Consider the following 17,320-nt stretch of genomic DNA (forward strand, 5'->3'; position numbering starts at 1 on the left):
AAATAAAAACTAAAAGGGGATTTAGGCATCATCTAGTTTAACCATATATCTAAGAATTTATTTCCTCGAGGAAAAAATTGAGATTCCTGAAAGTTTCAAGTGACTTATTGAAGTTGTGGCCAAGATGAGGTAGTATCATATGGAATCCAAAGCTTATAGATTCAAACACTTTAAAAGCTAGAAGATATCCCCTCATTTTATAGAAGAGGAAAGAGAGGATATATATATACACATACACACACACACATATATATATATTGTATATATTAGATAAATAAAATTTATATTGAACAAAGTTATAAATAATTTTAATTTAGTTGCAATAACACAGTATTCATAATTTCCCAGAACACTTTTTGAGAACTACTGTCTAAATTCAAGTTTTCTTAGATCAGAGATTATTAAATGTTTTTTGGTGACATGGACCCTTTTGGCAAGCTAATGAGATTTATGGATCCTTACAGACTGTTGTCTTCATTCAAAATGGAGGGAAGTGCTAAATTTCAGTTATATTAACAAAACAAATTTGGGGATCAAAATCTGATATATTTTGAGGTTAATATACATGTATAAGAGGAGAGTTTTGTTTATTTTTTGAATATTATATGTCTATACTATATATGCTGGATAAGTAAAATTTGGTAAATAAACTCATATAGAATTTTATTTTATCTAAAATAACAACACTCACAATTTCCTAGAAAACTTTAAAAAAATTATGCCTAAACTCAAGACCTCTTAGATCAGAGGTTCTTAAATTTTTTTGTCACATAGCAGTCTGGTGAAATTTATGGGCCTTGTCTAGATTCAAAATAGAAGGAAGTGCTAAATTTCAGTTAGATGTTAGAGAAAATAAAGATGTATTTATTTTTCCTATCCAAATTTCTGGGCAACCTTACAGGTCTATGGAACCAAGGTTAAGAACCCCTGTCTTGGAACATGGATTTAGAGTTAGAAGGTCTTCAATTCCAACTCTTGTCATTTTATAAATGAAGATTCTGAGGGGACGGAAAATTTAAGTAATTTGTCTAGAGTTATAAGGCTAGCAGTTTCAGAAGCAGAATCTGAACCAATGTGATTCCACATCCAGCACATAAGCCATTTTACACTGTACTGCTTTTCTTTTTGCTTTTTTCCCCTGCAAAGTTATAGTCTTAGTATTTTATTTTATTTTTTTCATGTACATGAAAAGATAAGTTTTCAATATTCACCTTTTGCAAAACCTCATGTTTCAAATTTTTCTCCCTTTCCTTCCCATTTCTCCTCTTCCCATTTCTCCTCTTCCCAAGACAGCAAGCAATCCAACATAGGTTACACATGTGTAATTCTTCTGTTTTTCATATTTGAAGGTTACACATGTGTAATTCTTCTATTTTTCATATTTGTAATATTTTTCATATTTTTCAAATTACTTCATATTTCAAATTCTTCTAAATTTCATATTTTTCATGCTGTGCAAAAAAGTTGGATCAAAAGGAGAAAAAACACAAGAAAGGAAAAAAAAGCCAAGCAAACAAAAAACAATAAAAAAAGTGAAAATATGCTTTGGTCTACATTCAGTCTCCATAGTGTTCTCTCAGATTGTGGATGGCACTTTCCATCACAAGTCTTTTGGAATTGCTTTGATCACCTTATTGTTGAAAAGAGCCAAGTCCATCACAATTGAACATCACATAATCTTGTTACTGTCATACTGCTTTTCAAATGATCAAGCAATGTTCCTCAGTGGGATTGCTGCCAGAACTACCTATCATCATCCCCCGACATCCTTGTCCCAGACTTAGATGACTCTTTTTAGTAAAAGTCCCACTGGTCTTTTCCCCCTTTATCCTTCTGTCTCATTCTTACCTATATGAGGCTAGCTCATTGGGGCTCTGGGCTTCAGACTCAGAAGCTTGCACTCTGCTTAGCTGTGGAAGGGAGAGGAAATAGGTGATGAAAAGTTTATCTTCTAAGCCCTCTAGAGTTTCCTTAAACTCTAGTGCAGCAGTGACTTCCCATAAGGCCTGTGTTTCCTGAAGAGAAATGAGAGAAAACAACTGGGTTCACTTTCATCCAAGGTCAGAGAGATGAGGCTGCTATTGATTAGCTGCCCAAAGAATAAGAATTGGCTCTTAGACTCACTTTGGCAAATGGAAGGATTGGGTCCTGAGATTTAAGCCGTAACTTTGTCTCTTTTTTCTGGCCCATGTTGCAACGGAGGAGAACAGGTAGCACTAAGATGGCGAGGCAAGCATCATTACCAAATAATCTCCACAGCTCTCTGATATCCCTATGGGGGAAAGACAAGGATCCAAACTCTAATGTCAAGTCTCCATTTGACAGAGACACAAGTACAAAGAAGAAATTGGGATTAATACAAATAACTGAGATATTTGGGGAGAACTTCATCAGTTACTCAGAAAAGTTACTTCTATTAGGGATCTGAATTCAAAAAAATCAATAAAGATTTATTAAGTGACTATTGTGAGCCAAGCACTGTGTTAGATAATATTGAGAATACAAAGGAAGAATGAAGTAGTTCCTGCTATCAAGGAGCTTATTGTACACACAGGAGGAAATGTTGAGTCATTTAAGTCATGTCTGATTTTCCATGACATTGTCTGGGGTTTTCTTAGCAGAGATAGTGGAGTGGTTGGTCATTTCATTCTCCAGCTCATTTTGCAGATGAGAAAACTTAGGCAAACAGGGTTAAGTGACTTGTCCAGGGTCACATACCTTGTAAGTCTATTTGAACTCAGGAAAATGTGTTTCTGATTTCAAGCTCAGCATTCTATGCCATCTAGCTGTCCATGTAAATAGATACAAAATGAAATAAATGGGAGGTAAATGGGAGGGAGGAAAGTATGAACAGCCAGAAAGGATTCATATTGTAGGCAACCCCATAAAATGAAATAAGGAATTCTAAAAGACAGAGGTGGGAAGGGCGTGGGCAATCCAGGCAAAACATACAAGAAAGAAATAAAATCTCCTGTGTGAGGAACAGTATGGAGACCAGCTTGGCTGGATGGAAAAGCATGTGAAGGAGAATAGAGAATGACAAGTAGGTCAAAACTAGGAATTCACTATTGCCCCTAGGATCAAATTTCTAGAACAAACCTTTGCTGCTTTTTTTGAGTAAGGGAATAATTTTGTCAAACCTACCCTTTAGGGACATCACTTTGACAATTGAATGGAGGACAGATTGGAGAGGGAAGAAGACTTTTGATGAAGGGAGACCAACTTTCTAATTTAAAATAGGCATGACGAATACGGAAACATGTTTAGAAGAATTGCACGTATTTAACCTAATCAGATTGCCTGCTGTTTTAGGAAGGGAGAAGAGAGGAAGAGAGGGAGAAAAATTTTTTTTTCTTTTTCTATTTTGAATTTAAGTTTTAAATAAATAAATAAATAAGTTATAAATAAATAAATAAAGCTTAATATAAATAAATAAATAAATAAAGGACTAAACACTTGCTTCCTGATTACTTAGATTGAAAAAAAAAGTAAAGATATAAGGAGTTACTTGGCTCTGGCAAATGATAATAAGAGACACAGAGGGAGATAACCTGCATCCAACGGAATCAATGGTATATTATTTTTCGTGTTTCTTTGTTTTAACAAGATGATTATATACTTAAAAGGATTAGCAATTTATACATAGTAAATTTGTAGTTTCATATGGAATCCTATTTTTATTCTACTGTTATGGAAATGTTTGTTTTATTACCTAAATTTTAAAAAGTTAATTAAAAAATAAATTTAAATTTTTTTAAAAAGTATATTGTTGCTGAATATCCATACCCTATTATGACTAAGTAAATGCTTCTTAACTGTCAGATATTCTACATTTATCAATTCATTCTAGTTTTCATCTTGAGCTACTATACTGGTCTAAATAAGACCTGACCTATTATCATAGTAAAGAGAAAGAAGAAAGGGACATAGGAAAATACACTTTGAGCTACACCTACAATGGGCATGATATAGATGATGACAAAACAAAGGAGACTGAAAAGGAATAGTCAGGATAAATAGGAGTAGAACCAAAAGAGAACAGTATCTTGAAAACCTAAATAATAGTATCCAGAAGGAGAGGATAGTAATAGAGTTAAATGTTGTAAATCCATTTCCATTCCCAGATGATATAAGTTTATCCTTCATGATCCATAAATGCGTGTACTATTCCTTTTGTTTGGATAACTATATGAAGAATGGCTTGGAGGGGCAGGGAAGTGGAGACAGACTGAAGGCAGGAAGACTCAGTAGATTGTAACAAGATTTAATGAGAAGGGAGAAGAAGAAATTTAAAGATAACTGAGATTCTGTTCCTTGGGGAAAGGAAGAATGGTGAAAATATCAATAGAAATTTAGAAATTAAGGAAAGGGTCATGTTTGAGGAAGATTAAACAGGGGTAGCTTTAGACATATTAAATCTGAAATATTGATCCAAGAAGTGATGTTTTGCCAGCAAATGAAAAGACAGGGCTAGAGATGTAGAAGGCATTTGAATAAAAAATGGATATTGAAGCCACAATAATGAATGAAATTTCCATGAAAAAAGAATGTCAAGAGAAAAAAAAAGAGAGGAGAAGAACAGAAACTTGGGGGACATGACATCAAGGGGGCAGAAGGAGGATGCCAGAAGAATCAGCAGAGAAGACAAAGGAGCGGATCTCACTATTAACCAGATACTAATTGAGAAAGAAAAGAGAAACCTTCCCAATTTTAGATAAGGGTGTCTTGAGAAGTGTTAAAAGTTTTCAGTAGGGGATTCTAATCTTTAGACTGAGCTATTTTTCTATTTCACAATTAACCAACTAACTTTATCAAGGAAGTCCAGGCAATATTTATTTCTTTTTTAAAAGTGGGAATGAAAGAAAACAAAATTTCTTTGGAGACTTATCTTGAGCAATTTTGTATTAATTTTGTAATTTTGTAGGGATAACTGGAGGGAAATGGAATCACCACCCTAGAGGGACAACTTATCTTATCTTGGCAAAGAAGAAGGGAAAAGAAATGCAAGAGGGACAAGGTGAGGTTGTGCTTACTTGTCATATGGAAGTGGATTTTTCAGGAGGCAGGGTACCACAATTTTTGGAGCCAGCTTGGTCAGCTGCTGGATTGTAGCTATAAGTTCCTTTCGTACTAATTCATCTTTTAAGGAATGCAACATTTCCACCAGAATGGTTAGGAGACCTGGGATCTATGAGCACACCAGGGGAATACAGAGTGGCTTTACTTTCACTTATAATTAATTAATCAATCAATCAATCAACAAGTGGTTAATTAAGGTTCTGCTATGTGCCAAACCCTGTGCTGAATGTGGGATACAAAGACAAAGGTAAAACAATCGCTGCCCTCAAGGAATGTACATTCTATCAGGAGAGAGAATTAGGACATTGATAACTATACACAAAATATACACAAAATAAGGCAGGGAATGGAGGACTACAAGGGGGGGATAAAGATTTCATGTAGGTATCCTTTGGTATGATAGGTGATCGATCATGTTGTCTTGCCTCCATAAGGAAATACTGAATACTGCTTCCTGTATTTATATACAACTTCATATCATTACTAATTTCTTTTTTATTATTGATTGGAATGATTTGTAATTAAAATTCCAACAATTGACATTTTTTCCTGGGGTTCACCTGGGCTGTAAATTGGAATTTTTGTGCCTAGGGTAAGGCATTCCCATTATAGACAGGGACTGGACATTTCCCTTTGGAAAAAGGACAGAGAGCCTTCAGGACATTCTATAGGAGAAGCCTGGAGAGGAGTATGGGGGTATGAGATAGAGGTAGGATAAAGGAGGAGTTCTTGCTGCCTACCATTTGGTCGCTTCCTTCTTTAATTATTATTAAATAAGACATCAAGCATTTTTGTTTCTAAATTGCTGAAGGATTGCCAAGAACTGTCAGTACTTCCAAAATTTAGTACCTTCTGGATTTGGGGCTCTTGGACAAACTCCTGATCATCACACCCTTGTTACAGCTCTGCTACTCCATATCATTTGCCATGAATACTCCCACAATCTTCATTCATGGTGAAGGGCTGCAAATGTGAAAAACCTCATGTGCTGCCCTGAAACACACAACTTTACCTCATCTTTGACTCTGGCCCCATTGAATTCCACCACCATCCTCAATACAGACACAATAGACTGAGGACAAGTGACTCTGTCCACTATACAGTCAGAAGCAGTATACAGAAAGGTAAGCAGTTCCCGGAGTGGCAGATAGTTAAAAATGAGCTGAAGAAAAAGAAGAAAAGAGTAGGTCAAAATCCTAAGAAAAGCAAAAATCTCTTGGAATTGCCATAACTCTGGTTAAAATGGCAGCCCCAGCTATGGGCCTAATTTTATTTTTGAAGAAACCTGGACTTTTTCTCCAGTTGAGTAGTGCAGTGAGGCTGGCCAAATAAAAATTTTCCCTTATTCAATCATTTATCCAAAATGAAAAGGATCTCAGAAGTTGTCTAGCTTCACACTTTAATAAAATGAGATTTGGAAAGGTTAGCTGATTTGTACAAAATCAGCTAGTATCAGGAGATAAAAAAAATGAAGGCAAACAACTTGTATCAAAGAAGATCTCTACACTGGGGATTCTCTGCACCAATAAAATTACAAATCTGGATCCCCTAAAAATAGGAAAAGGAGTTTCCTAAACTCTCTTAATTCTGATGCCTCCATCTTTGATTGTGTCTTACTTAACCTATACAAGGGATAGAGCACTGGCCTTGGTTATCAGAAGGACTATAGTTCAAATCCAATCTCAGAATTGTATGATCCTGGGCAACTCATTTACCCTTGTTTACCTAAGTTTCCTCATCTGTAAATTGGAGAAGAAAATGTCAAATTACTATAGTATCTTTGCCAAGAAAACCCCAAATGGGGTCATCAAGAGTGTGGATATAACTAAAATGACAACAACAAAATAACCTGCATTTAGCTTGTTTGTACTTGTTAGTTTACTCATTCTCTTTCCTATTAGGTTTTTGAGATTAAGATCAGGAACTTCTTTTGCTTTTTTTTTTTTTTTTAATATTCCCAGTACTTAGTATAGTGCCTGCCACACAGAAGGTGCTTAATAAGTGTATATTGACTTACAGGCTAATTTATGACCATTTTACCTATGTTCATCATTCATTGACTATTCTCTACTAATCCATAAAGCATCAGCACTCTTTATTTACTATTTGGTGCCTGGGCAGGAACTGCCCTGAGCCTCCTTATCTGAGCAGAACTTGGCCAGCTTGGGACTCTGATCGGTGATGATCAAATTTATAATGTAATTGTCACAGCCCATACCTTTATAATAATTTTCTTCATAGTAATACCTATTATGATTGGAGATTTGGCAATTGATTAGTGCCACTAATAATTGGAGCCCCAGATACAGCATTCCCCTGAATAAATAACATAAGTTTCTGGCTGCTCCCACCATCATTCCTACTACTTCTGGTGTCTTCAACATTTGAAGCAGGTGCTGGAACAGGATGAACAGTTTACCCACCTCTAGCAGGCAATCTCACCCACACAGGAGCATCCGTAGATCTAGCCATTTTCTCGCTTCATCTAGCAGGAGTCTCCTCTATCCTAAGGGCTATTAATTTTATTACAATTATCAATATAAAACCCCCTGCAATACCCCAGTATCAGACACCATTATTTGTTTGATCGGTGATAATTACAGCAGTTCTACTACTCCTATCCCTGCCAGTCTTAGCAGCTGGTATTGCAATACTATTAACAGAAGGCAACCTAAACACAACATTCTTTGACCCTGCTCGGGGAGGGGACTTTATGACCATAAAATCTCAGAAGGGATAAGGTCATGTTTCTCTGTCATTGAAGCAGACTTCCTGAGTACATAACCATATCTAGGAAGCTTGTTCTCTACTCATCTAAAAAGAAAGGAGTAAAGAGAACTTCTGGAGGCATAGGGGGGAAAATATGGACCAAAGACTGCTGTGAGGAACAATAAAAAGCCATGACTCTACTCCATGGTGTGATAAGGGCTTGGATAACAGTTTTTGCTGCCAGTGATTATGGCTTTAAAGAAACTTAAACCCTCCCTAAAGACTCCATGTGACTGAGAAGTCACATAGGAGTTCCTAACCAGTATTGGCTGTGACCATGGCCTACATTCATTCCATTCCAGTCTCCCTGGTACAGTGCTCTAAAAACCCTGAGCTTAACCCACTCGTTTTAGCCACCTCCCTCCCTAAGAAAGCTTTAAATTACACAGAAATGGGTTGACTCCATAGTGGAATGAGCAGTGAATGACTGTCTCTGAATAGAGTCACCTGAAAAAATCTAGAATCTGGGCTCCGGTCTCTTGGTCTGGGTCTTTGGACTCCAGGTTTCTTGTCTTAAAATAGGATTCTCTCTCTCTCTCTCTCTTCCTCTCTATCTCTCACCCTCTCCCTTCCTCTCTCTCTCTTCTTCTCTCTCTTTCTCCATATGTAACATAGACTATTTTATACATGTACACATTAACACACATATATATGTGTAGTTGTTTTTCAGTTGTGTCCTAGTTTTTGTGACCCCATTTGAGGTTGTCTTGGCAAAAACATTGATTTGTTATATCCTACTCAAATTCATTTTACAAATGAAGAAATTAATGCAATGAAGATTAAGTGACTTGCGCAGAATCATGCAACTAGTAATGCTTAAGGTAAGATTTGAATTCTGGAAGATAAGTCTTCCTAACTCTAATGTTGGCACTCTATCCATCACACATCACCTAGCTGTCCCTAATCTATCTGTCTATATCTATCCATTCATCCATCCATCCATCCATCTAGCTAAGTAGCTATGAATATATTTATTGAGATGCAGCATGGCAAGTCACAAAAGGACCAGCATCAGAGTAAGAAATCAGAATACAATGGCAAGTGATCTGTATTTACACTTAGAAAGGCTGGATTGAAATGTCAGTTTTCCCATTCATAATCCCCTATCTGCGTGACTTTCGAAGTCATGTTGCCTCCATGAGTTTCAGTTTCAACATCTATACAATGAATGAGAATTAGGTTGGAAGGGAGATGATCTCTAACATTTCTTCCAGTTATATATGTAAGATCCTGAAACTTTCATTCATGTTCTGATTTTGACATAGCAACTGGTTATATTAATCTAGGCAAGTCACTAAATCTCTCAGCCCCCCCAATAACTCTCTAAGACTGGAAAATGCAGAATATTTATTGGTCTGCATTATGGATCTTTCTGTTTCCTTTCTGTAAATTCCCTAAATGAATGAAAGCACAAGTGTGGAGCAGGACCCCCTCCCCCCATATATAATATGTGTGTGTATGTGTGTATATATATACATATATATATATATATACACATGCATATATCTAAGTATGTATATATATACACACACATACACATATTTATTTAGAAGCCAATTTGTTGATGTATATGTTGAATCTTCGAGCCAATTTCCAATTAAATGATTTTTTGGTCATGAACCCTTGGGTCCCTACCTTTGCAATGTCAACGGGCATGAGATTAGAAGCCTCAGCTTCTACATCATCGATCAATGAGTTGTTGCCTTCCTTTTCTGTGACTCCTGAAAAAGAACTCAGTCAGATTTAAGAGATTATTGACCCCACTTGCTTTACTCTATCTGCTTCCTTTCATGCACAGAAGCAAGTCACAAAGTCTAGGATTGGATTAGTTTGACAATAGATAGTAAAGATACTGCGTTAGTTTGCCATTACCTTCTCCAATTCATTTGACAGATGAGGAAATTGAGTCAAACAGGGTTATTAAGTGACTTGATTCAGGATCACATAGCAAGTTAGCTAGTTAGTGGCTGAGGCTGGATTTGAATTCAGGAAAATAAAATTCCTGATTAAGCCTGGAATTCTGTCTACTGTGCCATCTAAATGCCCTTGGGATTAGTATACACAGTACATATACATACATACTTGCACTATACATATGTGTATATATGCACACATATAATGCAGACATATATACCTACCTACACATCTACACACACATGTTTACACACATATACATACATATACACATACATACACATATAAAATGTTCCCAAAGTCTTAGTGTACTTTTAAGGTTTTAGTAATAAGACTTTCGAGATTCTGTACATGTGTGTGGGTACATACTGACATATAAACATATATTATATGTCTCTAATATACATCTGTGTTTTTCTATGCATATATACATATTTGCCCTGGACCTAAGCTTTCCTTGATATAGGGAACTTCCAATGAGGATAATTCCCTTGACCAATACACATCTTTAACAGAATAGGACCTATGTTTTATTGTATTTTTATTTATTTTAAATTTTATTTCAATCTAGTCTTAGTGCATTCAGGAGTATTGTAGATCATGTATTTAACACCTCTGTGGTGTTTGTCCTTTATTTTAGAAGAGGACCATGACAACAGGAAGGCAATATCATGACTTTAAAAGTGAATTGATTTTGAGTGATGGAGGGCTGTTCAGGGTCCTCTGTCTCACTTTCCCTTCCAGAGCCATCTGTGTCCAGAGACCAGATATAGATCAGGACGACTGGAGATAGCCCTGGATGCTGTGGGAGACCTTGTCCTTTTTAAGCTAAAATCTTCAATAGGTCTCAGTTATGGGGAGCCATTGAAAGAGTTTGAGCAAGGAAGGTGGTATGATCAAATACTTAATGTAAGACAAATCAAAAGAGCTCAAGAAATGAGGCAATTCTTGAATCCTTGAATACTTACTTGTCTTACTTAGCTGTAATTCTATAGTGGGAAGGAATAGGAATAATATTAACAGGTTCTGTGCTAAATGCTTTTGACAATTAAATATTATCTGGGAGACAAGTACTATTAAACTTTCAGTAAGTATAACAACCTTGGAAAGCAAGTACTATTAAAGTTTCTCATTTAAAAAATGGGGAAACTGAAATAAACAAGTAACCTGCCAAAGATCACACAGATAGGAAGTGCCTGAAGCTAGATTTGAATTTACATCTTTTTAATTCCAGCCCAGTGCTATATCCATTCTACCACTAGCTACCTCAAGTTTTACCTGTAGCTTTGAGAATCTACCAGAGAAAGGTTTTCAGTCCACAAAGAACTGAACAAAGTTCAAAGAAAGAACAAAGAAAGGGGGATATATAGATGGTGCAGTGAATAGAGTGCCAGCCCTGAAATCAGGAGGATCTGAGTTCAAATCCAGTCTTAGACACTTCCTTAACACTTCCTAGCTGTGTGATCCTGGGCAAGTCACTTAACCTCAATTGCCTCAGCAAAAAAAAAAAAAAAAAAAAAAAAAAAAAAAACCCTCCAAAAATAAACAAACAAAAAACCCCACTTCCCTTCCCTTTCACCCTCCTCTTCCTCTTCCCCTTCCCTTTCTTATGCTCCTCCTATTAAAAATTGTGAGGACTTACAAAATTTACTTAAGTTTTGATGTCAGTGCTCCTCAAAAGCTCTTACCTGAAAGCAAATTATTATGAGTTCCTTGAAGCACAGAGGTGATTGTATTAGAAGCCCAGAGGCGAATAGATGGCAGTTGGTCAAAGCAACGTGGGACCAGGGCACCAGCAAAAAATCCAAGACATGGGAGAATTCGAACTTCCTAAATTAGGAGATTAGAAGTTCTTAGTTCTGTGTAAACTATATGAAAGGATGACCAAATTGAAGCAAGTGGAATTTTTCCTGCATACTTAGCGTTTCCCCAATCTTGATCTGACTAAACTTTAGAATTGTTCCTATTCTGGGGACAATCACGATAGAGTGCAGAAGTAAATTAAGAAAAGAAAAAAAATCATTACCTTTTTTATGGGAAACAGGTTTCACATAGGAAGTAAAACAAATAGCATTGCAAAGAATGATTATTTGTATTCGCTAACTCCCATGTGGACTACTAGTGTGTCTCCCTGCCTCAAGTATCTCCCCCACAGCATCTGCTAAGATGATCTCAAAGTACATGGTCTGACTATGTTATCTCCCTCCCCTACTTAAGTGCTCCTTATCACCCCCAGTAACAAATATAAAATTCTCCCTTTGGCATTCAAAGTTTTTCATAATTTGGCTCCTCTCATCTTCCTGATCTTCTCACATCTTACTCCATATGCCCACATTTTCCCTACAAAAGACAAACATATTCTTTGATCCAATGATATTGGTCTCCTTGCTGTTCCTAGAACAAGTCCTCCATCTCTTAACTCTAGACATTTTTACTTGCTGTCTCCCTGCTTGAGTACTCTTACCTCCTGGTTTCCTTGACTTCCTTCAAGTCACAATTCAAATGCATTTTTCTATAGAAAGATTTTCCTATTCCTTCTTAAATCTAAGGCTTTTCCTTTTGTTTTCTTCACTTTATATATGTAGCTTGTTTGCACCTATTTGCAGTATGGCACAGCAATTACTTAATAGGGACAAATGCTATTACAGATAGTAATAAATAGATAGTAATAAATAAATTAATACACATAAATCTAAAAATGCTTTATGAATGCTGTTCATTATTAGGTATTAGGGACAGTCAAGTGGCACAATATATAGAATGCCAGGCTTAGAGTTAAGACTAATTAACTGGCTGACTAATTAATATCAACTGCTAATGATCAAGGGAATTATACTGGTGGGAGGCCCAAGCCACACTCAGTCATTCCAGTATAATTCTAGAACCTTAAGAAAATATAGCAGCCATGTTCTAGAACCAGATGTGCCAGTCAGAAGGGGAAAGAAGCTCTGCTACTTCAGAGCTGCTACTATGTTTTCATAAAGTCCTTTGAGATTTTGTAGTTTAATTCTCTTGTCTTTACAGTTGAGGAAATTGAAGTCAGGAGGATTAGGCTATTTCCTCAAGATCATATATGTAAGTAAGTAACAGAGCCAAGTTTTGAACCCCAAATCTCTGAACATTGAAGGAACATTCTTTCGACTGCTTTAGTCACAAATAAAGAAATATGTTTAGAAGAATTGCCCTTGTTTAACCTATATCAGATTGCTTGCTGTTTTGGGGAAGAGGGAAGGGAGAAGAGGAAGAAAAATTTGGAACACAAGGTTTGCAAGTATGAATGTTGAAAACTATTTTTGCATATATTTGGAAAAATTAAATACTATTAAAAGAAAAAGATCATATCCTCTAGCTTCCATATAGAACAATGGAAACATTAATATTTCACATTAATTTGTTTGCTCCTTTTATTCTGTGGTTAGCTTCTTTGTTCAAGTAATATTTATTTAGTATCTGCTAGGTTTTCTTGGTAATGTAATCAAAAGACTATAACTGAATGTCCACATGAGAAACAGAGTTTTTAAAAATAAAAAATTTTTAAAACAAGAGAGAGAAACATCATAAAAAGTAGCTCAGCCATTTAAGATCTTTGTTTTAAAAAAAATTCAAAAAAGTCTATCAAGCAGAACTGTACTTTGGTATAGACAAAGTAGACTAAGGAATAATATGAGGGGAAAGAGTGGTGAAAGGTATTTTGGGGTGTAATCAGAAATATTCTCTGCTGGACAGGACTTTTCACATAGTGTAGATCTTGGACTGTGGCCTCTTTCAGTGGTTACCAGGTTTGACATGTGGGGAAGAAGGATTCCTTTGATTACTTCCATTACACATGCACTATCAGTGCCAGAAATTGCTGCTTCCTATTATTATATGTTGACATATTTTGTGATGATAAAGTAGAAAGGAGCCTGGGTTTGGGTCAGAGAAATTTTATTTGAATTCTGATTTTGCCCCTTACTTTTGTCTAGTTACTTCAACCTTCAGATTTCACTTTTCTCATCTATAAAATGAAGGGGTTAAGCCCAAATCCATCTCTAAATCTATGGTTCCTTGACTAAAATTGATTACATATGTTAAGATAAAGTCATAGAAGTAACAAAGCATAATAAGATCACAGATTACCAAGTGGAAGAAACCTTGGATACCATCTAACCGAACCCTTTTTACAGATGAGGAAATCAAGGCATAAAGGGGATGGATTTGCCCACAGTCACACAGATATTAAATAGCAGAGTCAGATATTCAAACTTTCCCAATCCTTTCCATTACATAACCTATAATTCTATCCATAATTTTCTAACCTTGCTTGGCTCGGAGTACATCAGAATTTTTTCAATTCTCTATTTTCCATTGACAAAATGGCTTTTTTATGAGTTCAAGATGTTTTTAGAGCAGCAACCTGGAAAGCACAGTTCTTAACCTTCTGATTTGGACAATGAATTACTCTCTTTCTGGATGGCAGAACTGGTTTTTCCACAGACTGTGCCCCTGTACAATGAATCTCTTCCAATTTCAATTCTCACAATATAGCTCAAAACTAGACTGGTTTTCATTCATCTGACTCTTCCCATCGATAAATCTGTACCTCACCTCAGATGTATAATAGAAAGAGAAGAGCAGTTGGCTTAATCTCATTGCTCCCATGCGCAGCACTGGCTTCTCTGATCCCAACCACTTGGAAAGGTGCTGTGGGTGAGAGGAGATTAATCAATATATTAATGAACAAAAATGTATTAAGTGGCTGTTTATGTTTTATGCATTATATTAAGCAATGGGGATACAAAAACACAAAAAATGGAATATTCCCTGCTCCTAAAAAGTTTACATTCTATTAAAGATGAAATATCTATATCTATCTTTATATATATATATATGTGTGTGTGTATGTACACACAAATAATGTATATATATATATATATATATATATATATATATACACACACACATACATATATGCAAACACATTCCTGAAGCCAGGAAATCCATGTTATCTCTTATTTTGTGTTTATATTGTATATAATGTTTTTCCTCAATAGTGTTTTATTTTTCCAAATATTTCCATATTTGTCATGTTGTACATGAAAAATAAGACCAAAAGGGAAAAAAAAAAACATTAGAAAGAATAAGCAAAGAAGCAAACAAACAAATAAAGATGAGAATACTATGCTTCAATCTACATTCAATCTCCATAGTTCTCTGTTTGGATATACATGGCATTTTTCATCTCAAGTCTCTTGGAATTGTTTTGAATCACTGCATTGCTGAGAAGAGTTAAGTCCAACACAGTTGATCACAATATTATATTGCTGTAAGATTATTATACAAATATGCATACATATATTGGATTTAACATATATCTTAACATGTTTAACATGTAGGATTACTTGCCATCTTTTTCTCAAATAAAAAAGGACTCATTGACCTCTAAGGTACTATACACCATTAAATTTCTGATTCTATATTTAGTATTATTAATCTTAAGAGCAAATATATCTATGCAAATTTCTAACCTCAACTGATAATTTAAATCTTGTAATTACAGAAGCATGTATAAGGACCGAGGTGTTTGAGATGGATTACCAAACTTTAGCATTTTTAAAGTTGTTAAATTTCAAAATCCCCTAAGGAAGGAATACCACCTTATTTGTGTCACCCATCTCCTACCCCATTCCCTGAAGCTTTAATTAAAAAAAAAAGGAGATGAGCAGAAGGAAAGGATATATTCCAGTGCAGGACCAGAGATTAAATTCTATAATTACTCATCAGTCTCCATTATCTTCATCTAAACAAAATTTCCTATATCAATCTCCAGCATTTGACCTCTCACTTTCTTTTCTTTCTTTTTTTTTTTTTTTTGTTATCTTCAGTTTAAAAAAATATTATCTTGCTATTACTGTGTACAATGCTGCCTTGGTTCTGTTTACTTCATTCAGCATTAGACTTTTCTGCAGCCAGCCTGCTCATCATTCATCATTTCTTATACCATAGTATATAATATTTGGAAACACAAGCACACACATATGTCCACACACATATATGTATATTTGTATATATGTAGATACGTGTATATATGTATGTATACACACATATATCAGCTAAATGACACAGGAGATAGAGTGCTGGCCATGTAGGCCATATAGAAGGACCTGAATTAAAATCCAGCCTTATACAGTCACTAGCTATATGACTCTGAGCAAGTCACTTAATCCTGTTTACTTCAGTTTCCATATCTGTAAAATGAACTGGAGAAGGAAATGCCAAACTGCTCCAGTATCTTTGCCTAGAAAACCCTAAATGGGGCCATGAAGTGTTGCACATAATAACTGAACAACAATATATCCAGAAAAATAAATATAATACAGACAAAAAGAGGGCCTCCATTGGTATAGGGAACTCTTGGTGGAAGAAACTTTACCAATTCAGACTAGCATACACTTTCCAAGTTGTAGTCTTATAATATTGCCTGGAACATGGGCAGGTTTAGTAACTTGGGCAAGGATTTACAAACAGTAGATTGTATAAATAGAACTTAAGTTCAGGTTTTTCTGTCTTCAAGGCTGGCTCTCAAGCTAGATAATATTGTTTTGAAATATTATGTACAATGTAAACACACACACAAAAGAAATAATATGGATTTCCTGGACTTAGAGCCTTGCCTCTAATCTATCCAAATTATATGACCATGAACAAGCCACTTAGCCTCTGAGTTCTAGGTAGTTCTCTATTACTTAAATTGCAGAGGGAGATGTCAGCCTATATTAGTAGACAGAGTTTCTTCATCTGGTGGTAATGTACATCAAAGAAATTGCAATAATATCATCAATAAAATTCTTATTCCTATCTGTAAAGGTACAGTAATTTCAACAAGGGGAAGGCACTAACACTTAGAAGTATCAGAAAGATTTGTATTAGAGGCTGAGCTTAAGATGAGCTTTGAAGGAAAGTAATGATTCTAACAGATGGAGATAAGAAGTGAGAGTATTCCCCATATTAAGTACAGCCTATACAAAGGCATGGAGATGGGAGATGGGCTAGTTTGACTACATGAAGAAGAATAGTAATTATGTTCTAAGTCTGGAAGAGTTAGCTGATTACAAAGATCTTTAAATACTTAACAGAAGCTTTTATTTGAAACTTGGATTTACAAAGCCTCAGAGTGACGTGGTTAGAATGCTGCTCTAAGAATAACACTTTGGTAGCTCTGTGAAAGATATAAGGAAGGATATAAGAAAAGACCAAGATGTAACTAGGAAGTTATTTCAATAGTTCTGGTGGCAAGTAATAAAGGTTAGGACTAGGGGTGTTGCTGTGTGACAAAATTCAGCACCTGGTTGGATATGGAGGTGAAGAAGAGTGAAGAATGAGGTTGGGAACTTAGATGAATGGTTGATGGCACCTGTGATAGAAATGACAAAGTTATGGAAAGGGATAAGTTTAGATTGGATAAAAAAGACAATGAATTTTGTTTTAGACATTCTGGGCTTAAGGTGTTGATGGGATATCCAATGAGAAATTTTCACTAAGTAGTTTCTGTGGGATTGGACCTTAGGAAAATTACTAG

General features: G+C 35.5%; 1 protein-coding gene and 1 long non-coding RNA gene across 4 annotated transcripts in view; one reads left to right on the plus strand and one right to left on the minus strand.

Moving 5' to 3' along the window:
• Positions 1–14,343, plus strand: part of LOC127561819 (uncharacterized) — a 49,349-nt gene extending 35,006 nt beyond the window's left edge. Inside the window, exons 2-3 of the long non-coding RNA XR_007953542.1 lie at positions 4,925–5,017; positions 12,787–14,343. This is a non-coding gene — a long non-coding RNA (uncharacterized LOC127561819). The remainder of the gene's footprint in view (positions 1–4,924; positions 5,018–12,786) is intronic.
• The window catches only part of LOC127561812 (maestro heat-like repeat-containing protein family member 1), a 72,655-nt gene that overhangs the window by 29,221 nt on the left and 26,114 nt on the right, over positions 1–17,320 (minus strand). For all 3 annotated transcript variants that reach the window (XM_051997081.1, XM_051997082.1, XM_051997080.1), the window contains exons 7-13: positions 14,350–14,445; positions 11,451–11,592; positions 9,484–9,569; positions 6,092–6,241; positions 5,034–5,188; positions 2,125–2,272; positions 1,849–2,015 (exon numbers count right to left, since the gene is read on the minus strand). In XM_051997081.1, the coding sequence (XP_051853041.1) occupies positions 1,849–2,015; positions 2,125–2,272; positions 5,034–5,188; positions 6,092–6,241; positions 9,484–9,569; positions 11,451–11,592; positions 14,350–14,445 (944 nt within the window). The remainder of the gene's footprint in view (positions 1–1,848; positions 2,016–2,124; positions 2,273–5,033; positions 5,189–6,091; positions 6,242–9,483; positions 9,570–11,450; positions 11,593–14,349; positions 14,446–17,320) is intronic.

Source organism: Antechinus flavipes, chromosome 4 (genome assembly GCF_016432865.1).
Source record: "Antechinus flavipes isolate AdamAnt ecotype Samford, QLD, Australia chromosome 4, AdamAnt_v2, whole genome shotgun sequence".
Lineage (NCBI taxonomy): Eukaryota > Metazoa > Chordata > Mammalia > Dasyuromorphia > Dasyuridae > Antechinus > Antechinus flavipes.